We start from the raw sequence: 23,222 nt of genomic DNA, 5'->3' as shown, positions 1-23,222 counted from the left end.
GGGAGAGTGTGGATGAGCTCCCTCTATCAGCTCCAGCTCCATGCGGGGACATGAGAAAAGCCTCCCACAAGGATGGTAAAAACATCAAAACATCCAGGCGTCCCCTGGGCAACGTCCTTGCAGACGGCCAATTCTCTCCCTCCAGAAGCAACTCCGGTTGCTCCTGACATGAAATAATAATAATAATAATAATAATAATAATAATAATAATAATCCAGACTGACAAAGTTCTGGAACACAACACACCAGACATCACAGTAGTGGAAAAGAAAAAGGTTTGGATCATTGATGTCGCCATCCCAGGTGACAGTCGCATTGACGAAAAACAACAGGAAAAACTCAGCCGCTATCAGGACCTCAAGATTGAACTTCAAAGACTCTGGCAGAAACCAGTACAGGTGGTCCCGGTGGTGATGGGCACATTGGGTGCCGTGCCAAAAGATCTCAGCCGGCATTTGGAAACAATAGACATTGACAAAATTACGATCTGCCAACTGCAAAAGGCCACCCTGCTGGGATCTGCGCGCATCATCTGAAAATACATCACACAGTCCTAGACACTTGGGAACTATCTTGTTTGCTGTGTCATAATAAAATAATAATAATGATAATGATGATGATGATGATGATGATGATGGCACAGTTTTCTGGCATTGTATATTTCTGCCGCTTCTGTGACTGTTCATTTGGGTTTTGATGATTCCGTAGCCCACTTGTCGATGGATGTCCAGAATCAGCAGCATCCACCGCGGTCCTTTTTATCCTGGGCGACAACCGAGCCAGTATAGACTTCATTTTGGTTTGATTCTCCATAATGCTTAATGGGTTAGGTGCACTTGGTTGCATTCCTCCGCTGAGGCTCTCTGGCTTGGTTGGACCTGCCGGTTGTTACACTACCGCCAGCACAGCCCTCAGCATCCTCGGAATCCTCGCATCATCCGAAAATACATCACACAGTCCTAGACACTTGGGAAGTGTTCGACTTGTGATTTTGTGATATGAAATCCAGCATATCTATCTTGTTTACTGTGCCATAATAAAATAATAATGGCGCAAAGTGCAATCAGAAGCAAAAACAAACAAATACAACAAATAAGCATCACATAACTAAAATTAAGTCATAACAAATAAATATTTAGAGACAAGACTTAACATTGGGACTAATAAAATTAAACGTAGAATTTAAAAACCAGAGTAATAAGCTATTTCCATAATCCTTTCCAATTTTGTTTGTGCCTAATATTTTATGTCTTCTTTTCTGTATGCTTGTGAGCATAAAAAGGCCTTTAGTTGTTTTTAAAACAAAGCAAGGGGGGAGCCATTTTGATCTCCTTAGGGAGGGAGTTCCAGAGGCGGAGGCAACCACAGAGAAGGCCCCTTTTCTCATTCCTACCAGCCGTGCTTGAGATGGGGGGTGGAACCAAGAGCAGGGCCTTATCTGCCGATCGTAGCACCCGGGCAGGCTTGTATGCAGAGATGTGATCAGCTAGATAGTTTGGGCCCGAACCATTTAGGGCTTTGGAGGTAATAACTAGCACTTTGAATTTCACCCGGAAGCAGACTGGTAGCAAGTGGAGCTGCTGTAACGTGAGAGTAATTCTCTCCCTGTACTGAGCCCCAGTTAGTAATCTGGCTGCTGATTTCTGGACCAACTGAAGCTTCCAAACAGTCTTCAGAGGCAGCTCCATGTAGAGAACATTGCAGTAGTCCAAACGGGATGTGACTAAGGCGTGGACTACCATGGCCACATCTGTCGTCTCAAGGTCCAGGCACAGCTGGCACACAATCTTTAATTGGGCAAAGGCACTCCTGGACACCGTCGACACCTGGGCATCCAAGGGTCAGTGATTAATCCAGGATTACCCCCAAGCTGTGTACCTGAGTATGTCGGAGGAGTGTAATCACATCCAGCACAGGTTGCATCCCTATATCCTGATCTGCCTTTCGACTGACCAGGAGCACCTCTGTCTTGTCAAGATTTAATTTCAATTTATTAGCCCTCATCCAATCCATTACTGATAACAGGCACCAGTTCAGGATCAGGACAGCATCCTTGACTTTTCGAGGAAAGTTGGGTGTCATCTGCATTTATGTATCACCGAACTCCAAAACTCCAGATGATTCACCTAACCATTTTATATAGATATTAAATAATAATGATAATAGTAATAATAATAATAATAACAACACTTTATTTATATCCCACCATCATCTCCTAGAAGGGACTTGGGGCAGCTTATAGAACTGCACATAATAGTGCCATAAAAACACATAAAATACATCATTTTATGCATTTTATCCTGTTTTGTCGTGGTCTTTGGGCTTGGCTCCATGATAGCCGCCCTGAGTCTCTGCGAGGGGATGGAGGCGGGGTATAAAAATAAGGTTGTTGTTATTATTATTATTATTATTATTATTATCAACATTTGTAACAATAACATAGGACAACATTTACCAAAAAAATAGGAAAAAACCCAACTCAATTTAAATAAAATAAGCAATTAAAAACACAGCAATAGCTACTAATTAAAATGGGCAGTACAATCACATTAAATAGCATGGGGGACAGAATGGAGCCCTGAGGGACTCCACAGCCCACAGGCCAGGAGTCGAGCAGGAGTCCCCCCCAGCACCACCACCTGGGTCTGAACCTCCAGGAAGGAGCGGAGCCACTGTAAAGTAGTGCCTCCCAGCCCCATCCTGGAGAGACGGCCCAGAAGGATAGCATGGTCAATGCTATCGAACGCCATTGAGAGGTCCAGGAGAACCAACAGGGACACACTCCCCTTGTCTAGCTCTCTTTGTAGATCATCTACCAAGGCGACAAATGCCATCTCTGTTCCATAGCCAGTCCTGAAACAAGATGTACCAAATATAGTCCACTTAAAGGACTTCTTCCTTTTAGCCAATTCTGTGAGCGAGTGAAAAGTCAGTGGAGACTAACTTTAAGATAGTTCTGGGATAACTCTAGAACTTATATGTGAAACAAACCATGACCTTGGTGTTTCTAAGTACCACACTCTTACCTAAATGAACTACAAAATAAAGCAGTGCCTGTTAGCTCTCTGTTATTGGCCCTCATTCTGACATAGTTGCTAAGCAACATGCTCCTACTAAGTTTTGAGCATGTGCATTGATACTTTTGTCAGCAATAATAGAATGAAATAGGCTAAAATATGCCAAAAAATACAGAGCAGAGACATCAGAAGACATACTGCGGGGGGGGGGGGGGATGACAAAAGTCAAATTGCTATAACTCACACATCATGTTAATGCTTTGTAAATAAACTGTTTCTTGCCCTTCTGCCTCAGACTTGCCACATGCCATCTTCAGAAAACAATTCCCACATTATACAAATGTAAACTAATGCAGTGGACTGTTTTCTAAGAATAAATTGCAAACCCTATGCTGCCTCACCATCTCATGCATGATTATAAAGAAATTGGAACCCTGTATTTAAAGATGCTTTATGCTGTTATAAAACAAAGCGCACCATTGGGAATATAGACATAACTGCATAGGGTTAAATAGCCAAACAATGTTTACAGATTGTCATTGAAACTCCATATAATATGAACATCTTACAAGCACCGTTCTATAGCATGTCAGCATTCTGCAGGACTTGCTTTCTAGCGTAGAATATTGTAAGATACCTGATTGGTGTATCTTAATATTTCAGATCTCAAAGAAAGCCATTTAATTTCATTAACAATTTCTAAAGATCTGTTTACCAAGATGCTAAAGAGACACTCTTAACTCAATGCTACCCATTGTCTTCAGCCCACAAGCCTTTGGCTGATAGTCCAGAGTTTCCAGGAAAACAGGAAACTATTTTAGGTAATTTGCACAAATATGATTGCATCCCTAAGACATCAAAACACACACACATATTTTTTTTACTTTATGAAGATACCAAAGTAAGCATGTCAACGTTGTGAGAGAGAGACAGAATTCTAATTCATAAGCTGGTAATTACTTTAGATAAACATTCGTCCCCAATGTTTTTTCTTAGGGGAAATCAATATTAGTACATTTCCATTTCCCATTCCCTTGAAATTTTTATTTTTGTAAAAATGTCATCTTTTGAAATTTGACCTTTTACATATAAGAAGCTGTAGTAGCATCATCATTATAGTCTAATTTTACAGACTTTGACAGGCTGCTTAAAGGGCTTTTAATAATATTGACCAAAAAGTATTCTCTGACTACTTAAATGTATTGTGAGATAGATGTAAATGTAATTCAAAACAGAAAAACATTTTATAGAGATCTCAACACATAGCAAGTAAGGCCAGTTCCATTTTAATTGGGTCTACATTTAATTTAAAGTACTTTAAGTTCCATAGGTTTCTTCAAAATTTAACAATATCCGAAAGGAGATTGTTTTTGGTGTTTTTAACAGCAGCCATCTCCATGGGTACAATTTAAGTATTGTTTTGAAGGGATGCTTTAATAACCCAGATGTTAATTAGTCCACTTCAGCAATGACAGATGCAGAAGAGCTCTCTTCCTACTTTCTAAGCAAATATTATTTTGCTTCATGTGGCCCTGATCTTGCTTTAGTATATTAGCACTGTACTTGTAAGTTAATATGCTTACAGTTTTTCCTTCCACTCTGCAGACAAATTCCGTTAGTGAGCAAGAAGCGCCAGGTTCCAAGGCAGAGGTCTCACCATCAACATCTATGACTACAGAACAGCAGCAAGCAGAAGTAAGTGGACATTTTTCCTGCTCAGGTTATATCTGTTTTTTGGAGGTCCTTACAAATGTATCTTCCAGTCACCAGTCTACAAGAAAGTATTTTCACTCTTCATAGCATGTTTCTTCCCAGAACCATCTCAGTGTTAAATGTGAAAGCTTTGTGCACTTCTATTTAGTTTACTCTCCTTTCAGTGGCTCCTAGTGAATCATTGAGCTCGGCTTTCTTGTTTACCTTCTACTCCTTGCTAGAGTACAGGCTTTCCTATGAGTCCTTCTGATCTGCAAATCCACTTCCAGTAAAGCAGGAGCAATGCTGCCTTTTGCTAACCTTTAAAAAGATATTCAACAGTTGTTACCAGATCAAATGTACTTTGGATCCTAGAACGCTTAAATCTTGTTCAATTGTAGTTTTTTGCAATTCAGGAACCAATTCGGCTTCAGAGGATGCCTGCTGCTCCCTCCCCCACCATTCAGTCCATTTCTCTAGCTGTACCAAAGGTAGGGGGTCTTGTTCACTTGTTTTGCTTAGATCTGTGGGATAGGGAGGGATGTAAAAAGAATTGTGATTCATACATGATCCATATGTGTATTTCATCATTTCTGTGTGTGTGTTTCATTGCGTCTCCAGTTTGTCATAGAATCATAGAGTTGGAAAGAGACCACATGGACCATCTAGTCCAACCCCCTGCCCTGCAGGGAAAGCACAATCAACGTATCCTTGACAGATGGCCATCCAGCCTCTGTTTAAAAATTTCCAAGGAATAAGCATCCATTACAGTCTGAGGCAGAGTTCCACTGTGGAACAGCTCGTACGGTCAGAAAGTTCTTCCTAATATTCAGGTGGAATCTCCTATAATTTGAACCCATTACAAGAAAGGAGATTGACTTTATAAGATTATTTCTAATCAAGTTGACTTTATAGAATTATTTTTTATCAAGGCTGCACTGTGTCTAACCTACCATGACAAAAACAGCCGCAGGTGTTTTGAGAGTGACTAGCAGGAGTTTAGTAAAACTCTCATTTCTGTTTTCTGCCTGGGATTATTAAAACCAGCTTGTTGCAAGCACATGGCAGACCAGTGTGTGGTTTGTGTGTGGTCCTATATTGTGCAGACATGCGCTAAATTCAGTAATCCTAAGTGTAATTCTTTTTCCCTTACGGCTTTATTTTTGTTGAGGTACCAAAGTGGATTTCATTTCACATGCTTTTCTGTCTCTTCCAAGTCTATGGTTGTATCTTCTATCTATCTATCTATCTATCTATCTATCTATCTATATGTAATGTGTGTTTTACTATGGAGTAAACAATAAAACTACTGAACCAAATCACACCAAATTTGGCCACAAAAGACATATTCATCCAAAATATGTCTTTCAAACAAACAAAAACTTAGAAAAATAAAGTTCAAATTAGAGGACCAGGAAAAGCTGTTTTTTTCCCCTTGCTGCCAGTTAGAGGGGTAGGCCCCGGCCACTTTGTCTCCTAGCAACCCCCTCAGTCACAATGGCGCCCAAGGCCTCTTCACTCAGGCCTCTTCCACACTGCCTATAAAATACAGATTATCTGATTTGAACTGGATTATATGGCAGTGTAGGCTCAAGGCCCTACCCACACACCTATATAACCCAGAATGCCAAGGCAATCCACAGTATCTGCTTTGAACTGGATTATCTTGAATCCACACTGCCATATAATTCAGTTCAGTGTGGATTTTATACAGTTGTGTTGAAGGGGCCTCATATAATCCAATTCTAAGTAGGTAATATAAGATTATAAATATAATATCTAAAACTACTGTGGTGTAATAATACAGAACAATACAATCTCTAAAATCAGGACAGTAAATAAAGCGCAACACTCTGAAAACAGGGCAATTCCAGAAAAGAAACAACTAGGGCCAGCTAACATCTCTTAACAAAGGATTTGCCCAGGCAGGAAGCAGCCAGGCTTTGAAGCTGCAAGGCCATTAAATGCTAATCAAGGTGACTAATTGCAGCATTCATACTTGCTGCACTGAGACTATTCATTGCTATTCAACCTGGCCAACCGAGAATTCCACAAGGTAGAAAGCGGTCAGGTTTGCAAGCAGCAAGGCTATTCAATGCTCTTCAACCTGGCCAACCAAGATTTCCACTAGATAGAAAACCCTCAGGTTTTGAAGTCATGAGGCTACTCCGTCCCATTCATCCTGCCCATGGAAGGATGCCCCTATATAGAAAGCGGCCAGGTTTTGAAGCAGCGAGGTTATTCAATGCAATTCAAATTGGCCAAAAAACCATTCCCCTAGAACACAAGTACCCAGCTTTCCAAGCAGCAAGCCTATTCCATTGTATTCCAGCTCACCAAACAAGGATTCGCATAAGAAGAAAACAGCCAGCTTTGAGGCTGCAAGGCTATTCACTGCCATTACACCTGGTCAACAAATGATTCCCATAAGCCACAGCAACGCATGGCTGGGCACAGCTAGTGATTTTATAATTTTATAACTGTATGTCTTATGTTGCACAAAATTATGGTGGAGCCTAGATTGTGGGTCAGGCAGAAAGCCATTTCTTTCATTTTCTCACCTAAAAATAATCCTTGCAGAATTCTACTGTACTTTGCCGATGCCCTTTAGTAGTATTTTCATAGCCAGTGGTTTTTCTATCTTGGATGCACATGTTGACAATCTATCTTGTGTCTGTATTAGGGGGCTTAGCTAGATTGTTTGCTTTGCTTTCTGTATGCAGCAGAGGTTCAGTCTCAAAAATATTTTGGTGTATAGAAAATATTCCTGTTTGAGAAGCATTTTGATAGCAAGGGAGAAACTACATTTAATGTGTGAATTGTGCTTGGAAATGGCTTCTGCCCAAGAAAGACCATATTAAGGTCACTTTGAGCCTATTAAATTAAGATCAAATGAAATTAGAACTTGTGCAGTTATTGCTCTCACTTTATCCAAAGGTGTCAGTTTTCTCATAAAATTTAATTCTGATTGATTCTAATTTTTTATTTCAGCCGAAAGCTCATCAACTCAATATCAAATCCTTTTCAAGTCCTACGCAGTGCAGCCATTGCACATCCCTCATGGTGGGATTGATTAGACAGGGATATGCTTGTGATGGTAAGTTGGTTTAAATCTCCCAACTGTCCTCTAGTATAACAGTATATTTTTGCATCTTTATAGTGGCAAAGTAGTTCATTGAAACAGAGTGCATATTTGAAGGCTTTATGTGTGTAAATTTAGTATGCCTCTTTCTGCATTTGATAATTCAAGTAAACACAGAAAGGTAGTTCTCAAATGTATGTAGAGCAAGGAGGGAATTGTATTGCTCGTGTGCCACAAGCATACATACACAGAATTGCAACTTTGGAAGAATGCCCCCCAGTCCATTTTCAGAATCCATTTTGACTTTCCACAATTGAAGGGTAGAAGATAGAATATGAATACTTTTCAGACCCCTGCACTGCATTATATGGCAGTGTAGATGGGGCCTAAGTTGATTTATTTATTTATTTACTACATTTATATCCCATCCTTCTCACCCCAAAGGGGACTCAGAGCGGCTTACAAATAATATGTACATACAATAAGTTATATTACCAGCATAGCACAACACCAGCACTACACATCACTTTACTATACTACACCACCACACTGCAACACTACTAGTAACATTACATGTAATATATATCACATTACAACAATATCATCAACATCATATGCACATACAATATATGACATTATTGTATATTATATTGTATATTATATACAATATAATATATATGTATATTATATTATCGGCATAGCATATTGCTGGGGAGAAGGGCCTCCAACTGATGGCACAGGAGATGAGGTGGAATGGTCTTCCTGGCTGCCCCTTCTTCGCTCTGGCCTCAGTTCAAACCATTAGACCATTAGGTATGATTTGTTCTCCATACCCTGATTCATATTCATTGCTCTTCTCTTTACCTTCTCCAACTTGTATATATCCTTAAAATGAAGCATCCAGAATTGAATGCAGTATTCAATGTGAAGTCTGACCAGTGCACAATATGGTGCATCTATTACTTCCCCTGACTTTGAAATTATGCCTCTATTAAGGCACTCACTTGACCAAATCTGTCTCCACCTGTTGTCTTTTCCACTGGGAGAAATTTGTCGAACAGCTTTATCAAACCCTTCTACTGTCATATGCCATTTTAAATTGCATTTCCCTTTTCAGTCTCACTAGGGTACATCCCAATCAAAGATATCTTCTTCAACACACACTGAGAATAGCACATTTGAATATTAACTGAGGAGGTGCATTCTTGTAAGGCAAATGAAGGAGACAGTCATTCCCATACTTGCAGTAACCAGTTCCTTATTTCCCATCAATACATGTCTATCAGCTAACTAACAAACTCTTTTTGCTGTTTTCCCTCAGTCTGGCCCAACTATGGGCTAGAGGTGAGGGAGGAACTAAACGTCTAGCTGTAGGTTTCTGTTTCTCCAGCTCACATGAGCCTTGTTTAGCCTGGGTAATAGCAGGAGTTAATAGAAACAAGGATGTTTCGTTCTCTTACATAGGGAAATGATTCTTACCATTTAAAAGCAGAGCCCCTGGTGGCGTAGTGGATTAAAGCCTTGTGACTTGAAGGTTGCGTTGCTGATCTGAAAGCTGCCAGGTTCGAATCCCACCCAGGGAGAGCACGGATGAGCTCCCTCTATCAGCTCCAGCTCCATGCAGGGACATGAGAGAAGCCTCCCACAAGGATGATCAAAACATCAAAACATCCGGGCATCCCCTGGGCAACGTCCTTGCAGACGGCCAATTCTCTCACACCAGAAGCGACTTGCAGTTTCTCAAGTCACTCCTGACATTAAAAAAAACCATTTAAAAATAACATACAAAAAAGGAGGAATCTTTTGACATCTTAAAGACATATTGTGGTCTGATGAAGTAGACTGACTAATATCAGATTATTCCACAGTATACTCCATTTCATGATGTTATGTTCTTCCTAGAATTTGACAGATTTTTTGTAAACAAGTGTTTTGCTTAGCTAAAGAAAGAGAGGTGAAGCACACTTTAACTGGACAAGAGAAGCTAAGTACATCTGTATGATGCTCTGGTCCTGTGTGTTTTCCACTTCTGCCAGCTATTTCTTGCTGCTCCAACAGCAGATAACTTTGACAAGTCCACCTTTTCTTCTTTAGTGTGTTCATTTGCATGCCATGTTTCCTGCAAGGATAGTGCACCACAAGTCTGCCCTATACCTCCTGAGCAAGCCAAGCGGCCCCTTGGAGTAGATGTTCAAAGAGGCATAGGAACAGCTTACAAAGGCTATGTTAAGGTAAGAATCTGGTGTCTTTGGCAGGAAAAGAGGACTTTGCCCTTATCAGCAATGTTTCAAATCAAAGATTATAATTCATGGAGATGGGAATACAGACAAATAATCACAGTTTGTACTGAAAGTGACTGGCTTTTAAACAGGTGAGCGTTATGTAAAGAATGTATCAGGTCCAAAACTGTCTTCATTGCATTTCTTCTGTGTAATTTATTATTCTAACTTCCATCATTTGTGTGTTCAAACTGGAATCAATTTCATTGGATGTGAATATTTTGACCAGGGTCAGCAAATTGCTGGACTTAGTAGCCAGCTATTATTTCTTCTAGCCAGCTGTCGACTTCAGTTCTGCCACAATGCTATTTTTCTCATAGCAGTAAAAATAAAATTGGTTTAATAATTAGATTCCTTATGTTCAGAACTGTTCATAAAAATATAGTTATGTTAAGATAATATATGCATTAACATATATTAACATTTTAAAGACATTTTAAAGACCTTTATATACCCAGGTCTCCTTTCACTAGCAGAGAAGGCATTTACGTTTAATCAGGCTTGTACTTGCTTATAGGAATTTTTCTTATTGGGGCGCTTTATTTTTAATTTGTGTTTACCTTATAGATCATTTTATACTGTTGATCATTGTGATTCAAACTGATTTAAAATTACTTTTGTGTTCCATCTTAGGCCCCACTCTGTAAGAAAAGTGGCATATAGATGTGATGATGGTAAAATATTAAATGTTTTTCATAAACAAGGAGTTTAAATTCATTTTTATATAGAGTTTACAACTGAGACGCTTTTTCTTTACTTCTACAAAGAAAGTAGCAGCTTTAAAATAAACACATTCTGCCATTTGTCATTTAGAGATTACTTTTATTGAAATTTCTGTGCTGAAGTAATTTTAATACACTTACAGAATAGAGGTATTTCTTCAGCTAATAGTCAGTGTTCAAATAAATCAATATTGATGCCCTTTTTGATAAAAAATACATTTTAGTACTTGTGTAGTCTGAAACTATATAAACTTTCTACATTCCACTTTTCTTGCAAAGTAGAACTTGGCCAAGGTGGACCACAAAAGGAATTTTAAAAATCACAACAATAAATCTTAAAATAATTATAATCACAATGATGAATAGTATAAAATTATAAAATTGAATGCAGCATAATGGGTGCATTTTTAAACTTTGGGTTATTTTCAGTTGATAGTCAGGAAAATTGACAAACGTTGTTGTGGGAAAGGAAAAATTACAATTTCAGTTTTAATGACAACTACAAAATGAAAAAGCAGGCATACTTAAAAAAACATTCCTTGATACCATTCTGTGTGCCTCAACATTGTAGTATACAGAAAGAGCTTGATTATACTTCTTTTCCCCACAATATATACCATGGCATATCCTACACTACTAGGAGATACCCTAGAAGAGAAAGGATCTTCCTTTGAATTTTGCCTTATTTTCCTCCTCCTGCTGCATGCAGCTTACCAAATTGCGATAAAAGCCCCAAGGCTGTCTTTTTACAATTTATAATAATCCCCTTAGTGCTAATCCGTATTCTAGTAAGCATGGCAGGTGATTAGATATGCAGTATTGGGAACTGAAATGCCACAGAGCATAGTAAACGAAGATGCTGGTGTACAGAAAAACAAAAGGGATTCTTTTGCTAGCCAAGCTTAAATAGAAAGGATCATTACCCTTGCAATTCTAAAGAGTGGGATGTTTGTCCTGTTTCATGGTCTGCGTGCCATTCCACACGTGGAGGGTCATTTCACAGAGTGGAAATTGCCAGTCCACCTCAGTGAGATGGCTGCCCCAGTCTCTCACCACCACCATTTCTCTGCTCAGGCATTCAAATAGAGCTTTGACCAGTAGTTTCATTAGGGAAGTGCAGACCACACCAGTGCACACACTGAGGGGGTGACACCAACATGACTGCCTTCTGAAAGATCTAAAATTGCCCAACTTGTGTGACACACATGTTGCCGCGCCCATGGACCTCCAACAACCTGCACCGAGCCTTTTCTTCTGATCTGCTTAGAACGGGAGAGGCCAATTTACTCATGAGTAAGCAAGTGGAAGGTCACTCCCACCCCCCATTTTGCCCAGACTTCCTGCCATCTCACTCATTGCTGCCACAGTCACTGTTGCCATCCCCTCTTCAGCCAGTGAGGTTTCTATTCTTTATTATTGGGATTGAGTGAGACTATCTTTGCCTGTTTTCATGTATTTGGATGCTTTCTGAGCAAAGACTGTGAAAATCACACATTTTTTAAAATATGAGTGAGGCTTTAGGTACTGGTCGGAGGATTTATGGCTTCCCCACCTATCCCTAAAGTAAGGCATAGGGGCAAGCTATATATGGACCAAAGGCACACTTTGCCTCCCCCAATCCAAGCCTGGGAACCTCATTCTATGTCACATAAATTTTGGTACAGAACTGAGTTAAATGCCAATGATGATGATGTATATTATCTCCATAGAATGCTTCCTGTGTTTTCTCTCTGAAGTATTGATAGTGTCTTACATTTATATATTTACAGGTTCCAAAGCCAACAGGAGTTAAGAAAGGTTGGCAGAGGGCCTATGCCGTAGTCTGTGACTGTAAACTCTTCCTCTATGATGTGCCTGAAGGAAAATCCACTCAGCCAGGAGTTGTTGCAAGTCAAGTCTTAGATCTCAGGTTTGTGTTATCCTTGGCAGTAGAGTATGATTTCTCCTTTAATTTTGTAGTGTCAAAGAGCAAGCCAGGATAAAATGAAATTCACACACATGAGAATGGCACACCAATTTATTTTACATATTTAAACAAAGTGTTTTATTACATCAGTGTGCATTTTGGCAAGATATTGATTATGTTAATATACAATAGCAGAGAAGAGTGAGGCTTGTGCTTCCACCTGGTTTTATCTTGGATTTTTTTTCATCTCTGCAGGTAGCAATGTACCTTAGTGCTATTCCAGGTTTATATGTACTCAGTATCTCACTAAGCCCAGAATTATATTAGGTCATGTGTTAATTTCATTCCTGGGGAAAGGATGATGATAAAATTTGCTTTTCAAATAGATTGGACCAAGTTTGTTGACTTGTATTATTTATTTTCCTACCAGAGATGAAGATTTTTGTGTGAGTTCTGTCCTAGCATCGGATGTTATACACGCAACCCGCAAAGATATCCCTTGTATATTCAGGGTATGACTATTTAATCAGTTTGAGCAAATATAATTTGTTTTACATAGCCATGACGTATTATTCACAGAATTTTCTTCCATTAATGGCTCCTAAATAATAGCGCTGTGTGCTTTAAATCTCAGTTGAAAAGATTATTTTTATGGAATTGCCCACATACAGGGAAGCCTTTTAAAGTTAACTGTAACTTTAAAGCATGGTCTGTGTGCTCAGTTTGCTTTTTTATTAGTTATAATTTTTGCTTTCAGATACTCATTTACAGAACATTCTCACTTTCTAGAATTTGCTAACATTTTGGGTGAGGGGCAAGGTTCAAATATTCTGCTACAGATCTCATTTCAAACCTTTATTTGCAGAGTTCGAAATTTTGACAAATGACAAGTAGCAGGCACCTTACTCTGTTGCAAAGATGCTTCTTATTGAATTGGTGAGATGCAATGTCTGTGAGAGCCTACCCATAAGAATCATTATCTTCTCCTTGCAACTGTTGTTTTCGATTGTGGGTGTTTAGTTACTATTTCACAAGATTCAGTATTATATAATAATAATAATAATTTGCTGGATTTCATATCACAAAATCACAAGTGTTCGACTTGTGATTTTGTGATATGAAATCCAGCATATCTATCTAGTTTGCTGTGTCATAATAAAATGATAAATCTTCATTTGTATCCCACTTTTCTCCCATAAAGGGACTCAAACAACATAGTAAGCTGTTGTAGATTACATAACTACCTCAGAATAAGTTGTATCACTTCAAGGGTGTTTTGATCATTGTATTAGTCCAATGAAAGGGCAATTTTGCAATTTACCTATAGTACCCCACATATTCCTGGATATGCCTAGACATTTTATTCAGAAATTCAACCCAAAAAACCTGAGTCAACTTATGCACAGGTCAGTGTGAGTACTGTACCTTAACTCTTACCAAAAAAGGGACCATTGCTTTCTATGTGTAGAATGAGAAAGATAAGAGTTTAGTCTATCCCAGGAGAACCGAAAAGAAACACTGACTCCCTCTTCTCTCTCAACATGACAACCGTTTTGAAAGTCCGGATGAGGAAATGGCAGTAGAGACCGGTGTGGCTGGTCCCTTGGGTCGGCATTGGTGGTTTCCCTTCTCTATGGAATGACCCTTGGCTTATCATGAGTCATATCAAAATTCATAATTTTGAACCCAGAACCTGCCTTTGACATATACATGAGGTCAATTTATACATGAGTAGATACAACAAATAATAACTACAATTGTTCCAAACTGAATAATACAAATTGAGCAGTTTGGACTCCTCTGTTCTCGTGAAAAATAGCCCTTTATACATTAACTTCCAAAATGATGCAAAAGTGTTTGTAAGGGGAGAAAGAACAATAGACACTCCTGCCTTGTCCCATTCTCTTTGATGGCAGCTATCCAAATGCGCATCCCACTTAAAGCAACAGAGGATGGAGTGCAGTGACATGATCAAATATTAAAATGTATTTTCAAGTAACTGATGAATTGTTGCATTGGAGAAGATGGCAGAATAAATGGCAGGCTTCATACAATCAGGTTTTAGACACAAGACTTTTAAAAGAATTTACAGTGTATAGAACCAGCATATGTTTGCCAGCTGCTCCATCCAGTCTGTTTATCTATCTTATCTAGTGGTATTTCACTGACTGACTGTTTTCTTTTACCTCCCTCTTGCTATCAAGGTGACAGCTTCTCTCTTAGGCTCACCTTCAAAGACTTGCTCTCTGCTGATCCTAACAGAAAATGAGAATGAAAAGCGAAAATGGGTTGGAATCTTAGAGGGGCTGAAATCTATTCTGCACAAAAATAAACTCAAAAACCAAGTTGTACATATTCCACAGGAAGCCTATGACAGTACATTGCCCCTCATTAAAACCAGCTTGGCTGCTGCTGTTATAGGTATGTATGCTTTAATAAGACAGTTCAGTGTGTATTGTTGGAGCTGCACATTGAATGAAAACATTGCCATCCTTTTTATTGTATTATTTCTCATCTGCACAGAGAAGCTTAGTAGTGTGAAATTCATTAATTGATTTTTTAAAGCTAATTATGATTAACTCTACTTGCAGTAGGCGTCTGTAGTGTTTGAATTAATTTTCTAATTTCTCTGCCCATATTTTTATAGCTTAAAGAAAACAGTTTATACACTAACAGAGCCCTAAAATACAATTGTGGATATTTTTCCTACAGGCCTTCTCATTTGAGGAGATTATTTATGTTCATATTTAAATCCTACCTCATGGACGATGGCCCTCAAGGCAGACACCAAAATTATCACAATGGCAGCACATAAAACCAATTCTAAAATAATAAATATGCTGCAGTATTAAAACTGCAGCGTACTTAGCTGCATCAGTATAAATTATCAGGCTAGTTAAAATAACCCACTACCTCTGTCTCCTGAATATTTACAAGAAATACATTTTCACTTGTTTTCTGAACTGTGGACAGTATTGGCCTGGGAGACGCTCTTACATGGAAGTTCAAAGGGAACTTCACTAGTCTGTTCAGCTTCTCTAATTCAGTGCCTGCAAGAGAAAGATATTGAAGCAGGGCCACCTTCACTGACCTTCCTTAAGTATATCTTTGAGGCTGCACCCTATACAATTAGGCTTAATATGAGTATCTGACAGTGGATAAAGAAACAAAACTAACAGGAAGCAACTCATTTGAAATAACAGCTCTGGAGGAGAGTTGTAGACTGCCCGAAAGCAAAATAAATGTGTGCTAGTCAAACCTTAACTATCACAGAAACCAAAACGACTACACTGGGACTGTTGTACTTTGAACATATTATGAGACAACATTACTCATTAGAAAATATGCTAATACTTGGCATAGCAGAAGGCAGTAAGAAAAAGAGGATGAGTGCATTGCAGGTGGATAAACTCAAGAACGCGAAATCCCTGAATTTGCAAGAACTTAATAAGGCTGTTACTAACAAGATGACTTGGAGGTCTCACATTCGTAAGATCACCATAAATTGATGCTGACTTGACAGCAATTAACAACAACATTGTATTGCATTGTTAGTGTTTTAAATTTTATAATCTCTACTTCTGCTTTGCTCTCCAAATGCATTGAGACCTAGTGCTATCATATTAGCAATGGTATAATATATTCTTTCCAGCTCACATTTATACTCAGATTGGGGGTTTCCATTAAAACAATAAAAACCAAGTGTTAGTGAACATACTTGTATTAATAGCTCTTTTCTCTCTCTCCCCCCCCCCCCCCCCCGGTTAGATCGAGATCGAATAGCAATTGGTTCTGAAGAAGGCCTTTATGTCATTGAGGTAACCCGTGATGGTAAGTTATGCACTTGCTGCTTTTAGCAGTTCTGTTTCATTATGTGTGCCCCACCAACTAAGTTAAGGTAGGAGAACGAATGAATATTTCCTTAGAACCCTGTCAGCATGGTCAGTGACGAGGGATGATGCAAGTAATAGGAGAGGTTCCCTAAGCCACACGTGTAAGGCCTGCGGGCTGAATCCGGCCTGCTGTGTCATTTTATGTGGCCTACGAGGCTATCAATGCCAGGGCAACATACAGTCTTACAATTACAAATGGCTCTTTAAAGGTAACTGTAGTGCTGACGTGGCTCTCGGTGAAAATAATAATAATAATAATAAAACTTTATTTATACCCCGCCACCATCTCCCCAATGGGGACTCGGGGCGGCTAACATGGGGCCATGCCCAGAGCAATACAACATAATAAAATATAGAAACAACATATCATAACACCATTTAAAATACAATAAATAATAATAAACAGAACATCAAGAAATCAAAAAAACAATAAAGCAAGGGCAGGCCGCTTGAACACAGAGATAAAACCCGGAGTGAGAGGGACAGAGGAGTACTCCACTATGGGCAGGGACATTTGGAAGGGGTAATCTAGAGGACACCCATGACACCCATGACATAAGTCACTTTTAGAAGGATCATTAAAGAGCACTTTTCTTTTACAATCAGTTTACTTATCTGAGAATACTCAGAGGTTTCTGATTATCCACTTGTTCAGTTCACTGCCTGAAACTCTCATTGGGCATGATGAGATAGCAAACCTCTCAAGTCACTGAAGGCACATAAGAATCACAGAACATGTAATCTGTACACATTAAATAAAAGTGTAAGCTCACACTTCCACAAATAGCTGTAGCTCCCACTACTCAGGAGACACCAATGAGTCTGGGGAAAATTCATCATGATTTATAGGAGTTGTAGGGACTGGGATGTATAATTCACCTGCATTCTAAGAGCACTCTGAACTCCACCAACGATAGACCTAGAACTGACTTGGGACACAGAACCCCCATGAGCAACAAAAAATACTGGAGGTCTTTGGGGAAAATTCACCATGATTTGGGCAAGTTGTATTTCACTTACATCCAGATATCACTGTGAACCCAACTTGGCACACATACCTGATATGCCAAAATTTGATTACTGGAGGTTTTTTGGGGGGGTGGGTGTGACGCCCCTGGCTGCGTGAGCACTGGAAACCAATACACTGAGGCCAATAAACAATCTAATATCTTTATTAAGGAATTAAGGAATTAAAATGAAAACAAGTAGAAAGTATAGTCCATCAATAGACCTTTCAGGAAAGGTCAATTATAGTCCAGTAATATATTGTCCAATATATAATATTAGAGTTTAAAGTTGTAATCCAAAAAACCGAAACGCACTCAAACTTCCAAGCAGTTTGAGTGGGGAAAACGTCCAAGTCTTTCACTAGAGTGCAGATCAAATCCAAAGGCAAGGAACTGGAAACAAAGCTGGATACACGGCACGGCAAAACAAGACTGGATTCACGGCAAGACAAGTCAAGGAACACGGCTTGGCAAAGCACAAAAAGGCTGGAAGACAGTGGACTTAAACGCAGTCCACACTTGGCTGGAAGCGAGGTTAATCCTCCAATTCACACATTGACTCCGCAAGGACTAGCCGGTGCGGGGAACTTTTAAAGAACTTCAAATCATCCTGCAAAGCAGGTGTCCAATGCTCCTTTTCCCAAGGGAAAAGAACTGAAACAACATCTTCGGCCAGATGCGATCCTCCCTAAGAACTCTCAGGGGAAACGAGCTAATTAGCGCTCTGTCTAGCCGCTAATCGGGCGCTTTTTCGTGTTTGCGCTTTCTCTGAGCGGCTAGCCTCCCAAAATTCCCTTCTCGCAAAGGGGGGAGAGGTGCTGGGAATAGGCGCCTGTTCAAGGTCCTTTTTAATGAGCTCCGGACTAGAATTATCAACAAAAGGCATCTGGAAAGGAACAACCTCTTGCTGAAACGGCAGAAATCCCATTTCCTCATCACTTTGATCCATAATGGCGCCATGGTCACGACCCAGGGGCCCATGGGACATCACAGTGGGGTGGGGGGACTGACCTTTCTTTCTGGGAGTTGTAGTTCACTCACAACCAGAGAAACCGTAACGTCCACCGATGTTGGACCAGGACCAAACTTGGCACACAGAATCTCCATGACTAACTAAATCTACTGGAGAGGTTTGAGGGGACTGACTCACCATAGTGGGAGTTATAGATTGCCCTACAGCCAGAGAGCACACTGAACCCCACTGATGATGCATCTAGAGCAAACTTGCCCAACATAACAATCTTTAAGTACTGATGGAGTTTCTCAGGGTTAACCTGGCATGATGTCAGTTGTAGTTAATCAGGTGTAGTTAACCTTTTTCTACAATTAAATTTTTACTTTTTCAAATAACCCGGACAATGCTGGGTACCCTAGCTAATATCTAAATATTGAAGAAGGCCAACTAGGTAGTTTGCCTTGTCTTTTTTTCTTTTTCTTTTGTAAAATAAATACCTGTATACCTACGTGTGTAGTATGGCTGCCTAATCAATAGGTAATTGTGGTCATGTCCCAACACTGAAGTGTAGATAAGATCTGTGAGGCAGTTCTCTTAAATTTCACTGATTCGCTTCCAGGCTAAATTCAGAAAGTTGGTTTTAATCTTCTAAAGCTCCAAAAATTTAGAATTGCCCTTCATCACCTCCCTTTTTTTAACTTTTCCTAGCCTCACTCAAGTTTCTTGTCTCTAACTGTGGATTGTATGATGAGCGTAGGGCCGTTCTGATGTGGTTGTTTGTTTTTAATTAAGAAGCACCTGGTATTCTTATGCTTCACAAATAATAACACATACCTTTCCAGTTCATTTCCCCTAAATTGTTGTTGTCGTTATATTTATTTCTATCTCTTCTGTTTCCAGGGTTGGAATTCAAAGAGGATTTTAATTAAGAACAATTTAAAAGACCTTGTTAAAAATCCACAAAATACAAAAAGTTAAACACAGTTAAATCACAAAATTAATATCAAGTTAAGACATGCAACATTAAAAAACACACCAGCACAAAATTTGTAAAATTCAAGACATAGTTGAAGATGGCCCTTATAAAGACACTCATCAAATGCCTGTTATTAGGAGTTTTGCATACCATATCTAATAACATACACCATTAAAACCATGGTATTCTGTATACGCATGTATACATCTAGAAATTATTGTCAGGTCAAGGTAAGGTCTGTACTTTAAAAAACCACCCTATTCTCTGAATAGAATGGCGAAAGGCAAGAACTTTGTCAATCTGGGGAGAACCGAAAAAAATCACCAACCCTACTCTACTCTAATAATAATAATAATAATAACAACAACAACAACAACAACAACAACAACTGTATTCTTATATCCCACCCCATCTCCCTGAAAGGACTTACATGGGGACCAAGCCCAGTAATGCAACAATAAAATACAACAACATAAGATACATTCAATTAGAATGAATTAATATGTAAAAACATATAAAAATCAAAAAGCATAAACTCAACAACAACCAATAACCAATAGCCAGACACAATGAGTATGTTCAAAAATTGGAGGCAAGGTGTAACTGAAAAGGGTCTAAAATCCTCTCAGTCAGGCAGGGGGAGTTTAGTTATCCCACCGCTGCCACAAATAAATATGGTGGCAGGGGGTACTCTCTATTTCAAGATCCCAGCCACTGCCAGCGATAAATACATATGTGCATGCATGCACGTGTATGAGGTGATGAAGGGAGAGTGATGGAAGAAACCTCACAATCTTTGTGAATTGCGGTCCACACCTGAAATACGGTATCTTAGTCTCTGTGTCACTTCTCTAATGTGTGCGTGTTGCGAAATCCTCTTTTAAAATGTCTGTATATGTTTCTTAAATGTGCAAACCAAACCTGGAGCCAATATGCAGCTTCCGAATTTCTTCTCATAGGCCACTCCAATATGTTCTCTGACTGCCTCTCAGATTTGTACCTGCTTTCCTGTAAACTGACACAAGACTGCAGTACATATGTTGAAACAAAGAAATGTTTATTCATAAGTTCTTTGGCACATAAAATGTATCTTGTTACAAAGTTCTTCACTTCAATTCTCTTTAGATGTTATAGATATTATCTTTCACTCTCTTGGATACATAAAGTTGTTATTATTTACTTTTCAGAACAGTTTAACATAGTTTGACTTGACAACACACTTTCTTCTCTTTAAATATTTCTCCTCAGCCTTTCTGACTGGGTATCTTATTTCTTAAAATTATTCTTTACTATTGCAAACCAATTAGAAGTAGCTAAAGAACTAAAGTCTTTCTTTGCCACATAACAACATCAACAAAACATAGACAAAATCCCCATTATAATTAGATTTTCCTTTGCACAAGGCAATAAATTATACATGTGCAATATATTCCAAGGTCACTAATAGGATGGGCCAGTAATAAAGTGCAGTGTCTAGGTATAGGTGAAGGTTAAAGGACCCTGTCAAAGTGTGCCAAATTAATCATAACCAGGTTTTCAGGTCTTTCCGGAAGGTGACCAAGGTAGGGGCTAATCTCATTTCTCTTGGGAGGGAGTGCCAGAGCCAGGGGGGGCACCACCGAGAAGGTCCTCTCCCTCGTCCCCACTGACTATGTTTGGAACGGCGGCAGGAGAGAGTGAAGATCCCCAGCAGATCTTAAAGTTTGCGCAGGTTCGTAGTAGAAAATGTGATTGCAAATATAGGCTGGACCCGAACCGTTTAGGGCTTTATAGGTGATAACCAGCACCTTGAATTGGGACTGGAAGCTTATGGGCAGCCAGTGGAGCTGTTTTAATTGGGGGATCGTTTGCTCTTTCCACCATGGTGGCACCTCTGGCCTTTTTGATGGTTTTGGTGGGGGGGGGGGGGAAGCTGTGATAGCAGTGCTGGTTGGTCCAAAGGCAGATTTGGTGCTTTTGTATCTTGGAATGACTCTCAACTTTTGCATGAGTCATATCAAAATCCATAATTTTGACCCTAAAACTTGCCCTTGACTTATACATGAGGTTGGCATATACATGAATAGATACAATAAGTATGTCTCTGTGTGTCTTCAAGTCAACTAAATGATATTAAACCCTCCCCAAAAGGGACTTTAAACTAAAAATCAGAGTGCTAGATATTTTTTTCCAATACAGAATTGTAGGAGATTCCTCCTGCGCAAGAATGCCCCTTAGAATCACAATTCATTGATTGGAGAATATTGTTCCTCATTGTTATAGGGAATTATAGATGTCACCTATCGATACTTAATAAAGGAGTGGTGATGAATTTTAGATTTTAAACCAAACCTTCATCCCACCTGTCACAATCTTTTCCTATAGTGTGGACTTTGTTGTAGTTTTGTGAGCCACAATTTATGTAGGTCAGCTGAAGTAATTTCACATTTACCCAGCTTTTGACTGCCAATGTCATAGAATAAACATGACTTCTAAAAGCACCTTAAATGTCTGTGTTGTAATTGGCTAGTTCTTTTGTTTCATGTACACTCTTCACAGTAATTGGAGTCGGGCACAATTTCTCTAGAATGATTCTTTTTTCTCATTTGTCTGTCTAGGAAGCAGTGGTGATTTTCAGACAAATATTTTTCTTCTCATGCTCTCATTTATTACTCTAAAAATGAAAAATCTTTATGACTTGTCAGAAAGCTTTCAGAAAAGCGACTCTCTGAAACAAATAATGGGTGTATATACCAAAAATAGGAACCATGATGCATTTTCTACATTCTCTGGTCATACGCCTCACGTAAACATGATTCCTCATTTAATCAGTCCCATTGGCATATGTTGGATCAGTTCTGAGAATATTAATCATGCAGGCACCTTGCATGTTGCCAAAGGAAATAATTGCAAGACCTTAATATGTTTGCCAGTTGTTACCTATGTATTATGGAACAAACAAGAGCAGAATTCCAAAAGAAAAAGATGTTTATATTTGCAGACCATACTGCTATAATATATTCTATAGGGTTTGAAAGTGTATCTAAGCATACAGCACATATTCTAGTCTGCATAGTTTTTTAAGGTCCTGGTCTAGCTTTTCAGAACACTAGAATCATAGAGTTGGAAAAGACCTTGTGAGCCATCCAGTCCAACCCCCTGCCAAGAAGCAGGAAAATCGCATTCAAAGTACCCCGATAGATGGCCATCCAGCCTCTGTTTAAATAGTTTGAATTTGATACTTACATCTTCTGATCTGTTAGTTAGTCTTCCCTACTCCTTGAATTAAGAGATCCTGATGAGGTCCTGCTCTACATTTCCATTCATAGAATAATCTTCAAAAGAACCAGGTTTTTTTTTCAGTGATAGCCCTGATGTTGTATGTATGTGTTTGAAATACCAAGAGAACACTGTGAATTGTTGATCTACTCATTCTGTGGCCTGTTCCAGTTTTTAGTTTTGATTGATGTCATTATGTTGATACCAAAAGCAAGATGAATAGCAGAAAGATGTCTGTATTATCAGGAGAATGGATTTCCTTGCCTCCCAGCATTTGCCCCTGCAACTTCTTAACTTTTCCCTTGTGCAGTATAACGAAAAGATCTAGTTTTTTTTATAATTGAGGACAGGAGTTCAATTTGATATGTTGTCACTGGCAGTCCTGGACAGAAAGCATGAGAAAATATCTTTATCTGAGAGGCTGTGTAGTGACGG

The 23,222-nt window shown here is 39.1% G+C and overlaps 1 protein-coding gene across 10 annotated transcripts in view; it reads left to right on the top strand.

Annotated features, from left to right (window-relative positions):
- cdc42bpb (CDC42 binding protein kinase beta) overlaps positions 1-23,222 on the top strand; it is a 143,837-nt gene that overhangs the window by 101,807 nt on the left and 18,808 nt on the right. For 5 of the 10 annotated variants that reach the window (XM_062968505.1, XM_062968504.1, XM_016995511.2 and 2 more), the window contains 8 exons: positions 4,623-4,712; positions 5,111-5,200; positions 7,701-7,806; positions 9,886-10,022; positions 12,562-12,701; positions 13,129-13,210; positions 14,903-15,119; positions 16,467-16,529. In XM_062968505.1, the coding sequence (XP_062824575.1) occupies positions 4,623-4,712; positions 5,111-5,200; positions 7,701-7,806; positions 9,886-10,022; positions 12,562-12,701; positions 13,129-13,210; positions 14,903-15,119; positions 16,467-16,529 (925 nt within the window). The remainder of the gene's footprint in view (positions 1-4,622; positions 4,713-5,110; positions 5,201-7,700; positions 7,807-9,885; positions 10,023-12,561; positions 12,702-13,128; positions 13,211-14,902; positions 15,120-16,466; positions 16,530-23,222) is intronic. The other 5 variants (XM_062968506.1, XM_003224066.4, XM_008115745.3 and 2 more) reach the window with 2 other exon arrangements.

This window comes from Anolis carolinensis, chromosome 1 (assembly GCF_035594765.1).
Source record: "Anolis carolinensis isolate JA03-04 chromosome 1, rAnoCar3.1.pri, whole genome shotgun sequence".
NCBI lineage: Eukaryota > Metazoa > Chordata > Lepidosauria > Squamata > Dactyloidae > Anolis > Anolis carolinensis.
The sequence above is the reverse complement of the archived record's forward strand: the minus strand, read 5'-3'. Positions and strand labels throughout refer to the sequence as shown.